Source organism: Cimex lectularius, unplaced genomic scaffold, assembly GCF_000648675.2.
Source record: "Cimex lectularius strain Harlan isolate CLEC.00 unplaced genomic scaffold, Clec_2.1 scaffold7, whole genome shotgun sequence".
In the NCBI taxonomy this organism is placed as follows: domain Eukaryota; kingdom Metazoa; phylum Arthropoda; class Insecta; order Hemiptera; family Cimicidae; genus Cimex; species Cimex lectularius.
Window position 1 is genome coordinate 3,460,623 of NW_019392731.1, and position 7,223 is coordinate 3,467,845.

At 38.7% G+C, this 7,223-nt stretch overlaps 1 protein-coding gene across 1 annotated transcript; it reads left to right on the plus strand.

Moving 5' to 3' along the window:
* Positions 1 to 5,755: 5,755 nt before the first annotated feature.
* Positions 5,756 to 6,523, plus strand: LOC106668568. The gene has a single exon (XM_014397462.1). The coding sequence runs from the start codon at positions 5,756 to 5,758 to the stop codon at positions 6,521 to 6,523; it is 768 nt and encodes a 255-aa protein (XP_014252948.1).
* The last annotated feature ends 700 nt before the right edge of the window (positions 6,524 to 7,223 follow it).

Below are 7,223 nucleotides of genomic sequence, written 5' to 3' on the forward strand. Positions count from 1 at the left end.
CCATAAAGGCATTTCATACAGTTGTTTTTTTTCAAAAGTATTTATAATTATAACGCGACGATAACGCAAAAAGATTTTTTTGTATGTGCATGTGTATGTTCTAATATAATTCTTGTTGAAAGTTTTTTCTAAATTGGGACAGGTTGATGTCAAACAACTTAAAATTTTTAAATATTTTATCAAATAAAATATACTACTTACAAAAAAATTATATAACCCCATTCATTAATACTTTTTGGTATTAGAACCTTTAATTTACAAAAATATAAGGGATAGTTGTACATTTTTTAATCGTTTTTTCTTGGAACGTTCTGCAATAAGATCTCGTATATTGGTAACTTGTTGTTTACCTTTATAGAGTAGTCCTTTAGTAACAAATGATCCTTCTACAATCTATGATTAAATATAAAGAAAATCAGTTCAATTTGATCCTTTTCAGATCCGACTTGTCAAGTGAGTTATTTGATTTTTTAAATTGTTTTCTTTAGTCGAGAAGATCTCACCCGTACACATGCTTTGAATGAAGGGTTGTGTATGTTGAATATGTCCATTACATAACCCAAGTTACCTACGCTCTACCATCCACGATAGTATGGTAGGAAGTAGAAGGGTTGCTTAAGACAAATGTAATTGTCGTTGATAGCATTGAAGAAAGTTATCTTCAGCTGGCCTATTGCCACTATTGCTGCATTCTGATAGGAGAGAAAGTTGGCTTTAATGATTTGGTGTTGTACGTCTACTATTGTGAAGAATGTTCCTACGAATTCCCAATCTCTTCAGCATACTTTATTATTGTTATTAAATATTAGCAATTTGACATTCTCTCATTGTCTATACCTTGCTGTAAAGCAGTAATAATATTAAATAAAGTGTTTGGCACTTTTCTCTATCTACAGTCAACAAAGCTTTTTTAACTTTCAAGGAATCCTATGAAATGGAGGCATAAATATGACTTTTTAACGAGAAATGGAGAACTTGTTAAGGCGATTACTGTGTACCTGTTTCTCCTGTACTCCACTTATGTTTGAGTGTAATAAAAAATTTGGGTAGCTTAAAGGATTAAAGTTCAACCTAACTCTATTAATGAGAACACGAGAGAATTGTCTTATATAATTATGCCATACAGGACATCGAATTGGACAGGCAGACTACCATTAAAGGCCGTGGAATCGCCTACTCTAACAATGTGATATTTAACTTGCTTTGCACCTCAATACTTTATAAGGCAAATCAATTTTAGCTTTCTTAAATAAAATTACAAAAAAATTTAAGGTTGCATAAACAGTGATTACATGGTTCTGGCTATTGACCATCCCATTTTAGAATACTTTTCAGTTGGTCACCAAATCAGAAAATACTAATTGATTCAAGAGAAAATGTACAGCGACAATTTATTCTCATTCTCTGGTATAAAATTACTGGAACATAATTTGATAGACCGTACGAACTTATTCGGATTCGTAGAAATGGTCCGTAGAACATTAACACACACTAATGCCAGATATTTTCTTACAAACACTTCAGTTATATGATCGACTGTCCACAGTCAATTTACTAAATTCCCATCTTCCACTGTGTAATAACAGACCAAATATATTATTGTCAAAAACTAATTATAATACAAATTAAGTCCAATTCCTCGACTCATGGGAATGAGTAATTAACGTCCTTTAAATTATGACAATTTTTACATTTCCTTAAATCAATTTAAATTTTTTTTAAATATTGATCATGGCAATTGCATTTGATTTGTTTAAATATTTATGTACCTTTCTTTAAATTTAATCATTCCATGTCACTTCCTTTATATTTATTTATATATTCCTGTTGTTTATTTGTATAATTAAATATTTATCATTGCTTCCCATTTCTATCATATTTTTATACACATGTGTATTATGAACAATATTTACAATATTTTGTGTTTATTATGTTGAATGTACACATATTATTAATTGTTATATGCATATTTTAATTTATGTATCAATCATTATTACTAATGTATAAAGTCTAAAATGTTATAGAAATTGTAACAGGGTAAATTTACACATAAAATAAATAGATAGATAAATGAATTAATTAAAAAAAAAATCCCACCATTCAAATAGAACAAATGAAATTCAGGATTATATCCTACGCCAAGTTGTATACAAAGCAGCAATTACAGGACATTTAAATATACTGAATTATAATCAGAATTTAAAAAAAATAAATATTTAGTTTATTTATTTATTTTGATCAAGAGTTGACGGGAAATGAGGGAGGTTGGACCCTTTGCCACACTGAATCACTCCTTCTCTTTCTGCAGCTGGCTCCATTTTGTAGTTGGTCTCTTCAGTTATTTCAATACCTCCTTGCGCTTCTGCAGCTGGCACTATTTTATACGTTTACTCACTGCTGGTTCGAACCACTCCTTCCCATTATGCAGCTGGCTCCATTTTGTAGTCGGCTTCATCAGTTATTTCGATAGCTCCTTGTGCTTCTGCAGCTGGCTCCATTTTGTAGTTGGCCACTTTAGTTATTTCAGTAGCTCCTTGGGGTTCTGCAGCTGGCCCTATTTTGTACATTTCCTCGTTACTGGTTCGAAGAAGTAATTCTGTTTCTGCAGCTGGTTCCATTTAGTAGATGGACTCTTCATTCATATCAACAGCTCTATATGATTAGGCAGCTGGCTCTATTTTGTACATTTCCTCATTGCTGGTTCGAACCACTCATTCTCTTTCTGCAGCTGTCTCCAGTTTGTAGTTGGCCTCTTCAGATATTTAAATAGCTACTTGCGCTGCTACAGCTGGCTCCATTTTGTATTTGCCTTCTTCAGTTTTTTCAATAGCTACTTACGATTCTACAGCTGCCTGCATTTTGCTAGGCCTCGCTTCGTCGGTGTTCATAGGTAATTTTGATTCTGCAGCTGGCTCTATTTTGTAGTTGGCTTCTCCAGTTATTTCAATAGCTCCATGGGGTTCTGCAGCTGGCCCTATTTTGTACATTTCCTCATTACTGGTTCGAACCACTAATTCTATTTCTGCAGCTGGTTCCATTTTGTACATTTCCTCATTGCTGGTTCGAACCACTCTTTCTCATTCAGCAGCTGGCTCTATTGTGTAGTTGGCCTCTTCTGTTATGTCAATAACACCTTGCGCTACACCAGTAAGCTGGACTTTTTACACTTCCTCATTGCTGGTTCGAAGAACTCCTTCTGATCTGGCAGCGTGCCCTATTTTGTTCATTTCCTCATTACTGGTTCGAAACACTCCTTGTGCTTCTGCAGCTGGCTCCAATATGTAGTTGGCCTGGTCAGTTATTTGAATATCTCCTTGTTCTTCTGCAGCTAGCTTCATTGTGTAGTTGGCCTCTGCAGTTATTTCAATACCTCCATGGGGTTCTGCTGCTAGCTCCATTTTGTAGTTGTCCTCTTCAGTTATTTGAATAGCTCCTTGTTCTTCTGTAGCTAGCTTCATTGTGTAGTTGGCCTCTTCAGTTATTTCAATAGCTACGTGTGCTTCTGCAGCTGGCTCCATTTTATAGTTTGCCTCACCAGTTATTTCAACAGCTCCTTGTGCTTCTGCAGCTGGCTCCATTGTGTAGTCGTCCTCTTCAGTTATTTGAATAGCTCCTTGTGCTTCTGGAGCTGGCTCCATTTTATAGTTTGCCTCAAAAGTTATTTAAACAGCTCCTTGTGCTTCTGCAGCTGGCTCCATTGTGTAGTTGCCCCCATCAGTTATTTGAATAGCTCCTTGTTCTTTTGCAGCTAGCTTCATTGTGTAGTTGTCCTCTTCAGTTATTTCAATAGCTCCTTGTACTTCTGCTGCTGGCTCCATTTTGTAGTTGTCCTGGTCAGTTATTTCAATAGCTCCTTGTTCGTCCGCAGCTGGCTCCATTGTGTAGTCGCCCCTTCAGTTATTTGAATAGCTCCTTGTTCTTCTGCAGCTAGCTTCATTGTGTAGTTTTCCTCTTCGGTTATTTCAATAGCTACGTGTGCTTCTGCAGCTTGCTCCATTTTGTAGTTGTCCTGGTCAGTTATTTGAATAGCTCCTTGTTCTTCTACAGCTAGCTTCATTGTGTTGTTGTACTCTTCGGTTATTGCAATAGCTACGTGTGCTTGTGCAGCTGGCTCCATTTTATAGTTTGCCTCACCAGTTATTTCAATAGTTCCTTGTGCTTCTGCTGCTGGCTCCATTTTGTAGCTGTCCTCTTAAGTTATTTCAATATCTCCTTGTCCTTCTGCAGCTAGCTGCATTTTGTAGTTGTCCTGGTCAGTTATTTCAATAGCTACTTGTCCTTATGCAGCTGGCTCCAATTTGCTAGGCCTGGCTTCGTCGGTATGCACTCCTCATATTGATTCTGCAGCTGACTATATTTTATAGTTGGCCTCACCAGTTATTTCAATAACCCCTTGGGCTTATGCAGCAAGTTCGATTTTGTACACTTCCTCATTGCTAGTTCGAAACTCTCCTCCTGATTTTGCAGCTTGCCCTATTTTGTTCATTTCCGCATTACTGGTTCGAAACACTCCTTCTGCTTCTCCAGCTCGTTCCCTTGTGTAATTGGCCTCTTCAGTTATTTCAATAGCTACTTGCGCTTCTGCAGCAAATTCGATTTTGTACACTTCCTCATTGCAGGTTCAACGCACTCCTTCAGATTTTGCAGCTTGCCCTATTTTGTTCATTTCATCATTACTAGTTCGAAACACTCCTTGCGCCTCTGCAGCTAGCTTCATTGTGTNGACCCAGCAGGCTTTATACTATACACCTTTTCTCTTAGGCTACTTGATACCAAATCCAAGGAGCGTTTTGAAGCAGATGTTGGACCTAAAGAAGTAATCCCATCCTTCGATAGTTTCTCTAAATTTATTCAACAACAAATCCAGCAAATTCAAACAAATGCCTTAACCTCACCAATTCCGAATCAATCCTTGAAACCAATGTCACACCCTAAACGTGTCCTGCTGTCCCTGGGAGTATCCTCTAATTTGAAGGCATGTCCTATTTGCCAAGAAAACCACAAAATTTTTGAGTGTAACCAGTTTCGTGCAATTAGCCCTTCGGATCGTTTCAAGAGAATAAAGTCATTAAATCGCTGTTTAAATTGTTTTTCTACCGGTCATTTTTGTATAAAATGTCCGTCCACATATTCTTGTCGGCATTGTGGCAAAAAACATCATTCCCTTTTACACTTGTCGAACGCTGAAAATGCCGCGAAACGTCCGAAAAACTGGTTTGACAGCAAACCTGAGCCACCAAGTAAACATTTTTGCATACTGCAGTTGGAACCCTTCATACCAACCAATTAAACCCTATTGCCGATGTATCACGCCTTGACGATCAAACATTGGTCCTTTCGGCAACAATAACTGGATAGCCAAGCGTTATTTTGGGGACCGCTGTTGCTCGTATACAGGATGGCAAAGGAAATTGCAGCCAATACGTATACTCATTGATTGCGGATCACAACGGTCATTTATAACAACAGAGTGTGCTTGCCGACTAAACCGAATCCTCAACGATTAGTCGGGCTGGGTGAGCAGTCAATTTCAGGAGGCAATTTGGCCTTAAAATGCGTTTTAGCGCCGAGTAAGAACGACGCACCTCGGCTTTGTACAACCGCTATCGTGTGAGATAAAATCACCGATGAACTCCCTTCTTGTCATTTACCTAAAGTTCTGCAGCAACGCCTCGTTGGATTTGACCTCGCCGACCCTAAGTTTCACGAACCTGGTCCAATGGAATTTCTTCTTGGGGCCGATCTATTCGGAGATATGTTATGTGGTAATTCCGTGAATTTACCTGGTGGACTCCCGACAGCCCTTAATACTATTTTTGGGATAGTTTTAATGGGAAGAATTTGTGAAGTGTCTTCGAACACCGCATGTTCATTGTTTGTGAAGGAGACAAATGAGAATTCATTTGCGGACCTGCAGAAACTAGATTCAACGGTTCATGTCAATCCTCTCGAATTACAATGCGAAGATCATTTTGCGAAGACCCATACGAGGGATGATTCTGAGAGATATGCTGTATCTTTGCCCTTCAAGGAAAACACATTGATATTAGGCGAATCAAAGCCGAGTGCTCTCGTCCGTTTTCGCAAATTAGAACATCGATTCGAAAAGGAGCCTAGCTTAAAAGAAAATTACGATACTGTAATGCGAGATTATTTGCCAAAAGGCTACATCTCTCGTGCATCACTGCCAGGCCAATATTTTCTCTCACATCATGAAGTGATCAAGGACAGCACATCGACCAAGCTTCGCGTTTTATTCGATGCTTCCTTTGCCACCAGCCATGGGTATTTAAACGACAAGTTATTGACCGGCCCGAAATTACAACGTGATATAAAAGAGGTACTACTTCATTTTCATACATTCCAGATCACAATGACTGCCGATATCGCGCAGATGTACTTACAGATTGTAGTGTCTCCTCATGATCATACTTTCCAACATTTTCTATATAGTGCCGACCCTAGTGAGGCAGTAACTGCTAGTTTCATGCATAAGTACAAAAGTGATCTACAACAGCGATGAACCGGATATATTCAGCTCTCTGAAATCCGTGATACAGCGTTCCGTCTTATATTACAAGTCCTGGCATACCATTTTCGTGATGAGCTAACAGACAAAATGATGCCTTCCAATTTTAAATCTTTAGCTCCCTTTTTGGACACCCGGGGTATATTTAGGGTGGGCGGACGGTTGTCCAACGCTCCCTTACCCTATGATGCAAAGCACCCGATCCTTATACCGCATCAATCCCGCTTCGCAACTTTATTAGTTGACTATTTGCATTTGTCGTATATGCACGCTGGACCTCAATTATTGTATTCTCTTGTTTTTAGGCGATTTTGGATTACGGGCGGTAGAAGTTTTATTCGGTCGCGAACCCATAAGTGTTTAAAATGTCATAAACTCAAAGTTAAATCATATCAACCATTCATGGGTGATTTACCTCGGTCGCGCTTCGAGCAAGGCCGACCTTTTATCAATGTAGGTATTGACTTTGGAGGCCCCTTTATGATTAAGGACTCCCCGCGTCGAAAAGCGGCAGTTTCAAAGGCCTACATATGCTTGTTCGTGTGTTTTGCTACCAAGGCAATACATGTAGAGGTGGTGTCTCGATTGTCCACTGACGCTTTCTTAGCCTCTTTGGACAGATTCATCGCCAGGAGAGGTGCCCCTACAAAAATATATTCGGACAATGCGACCAACTTCCAAGGTGCACGACGTG

Excerpts from the sequence above, each read along its gene's own strand:
- LOC106668568 (XM_014397462.1), top strand. The coding sequence starts at position 5,756 with ATGTTATGTGGTAATTCCGTGAATTTACCTGGTGGACTCCCGACAGCC.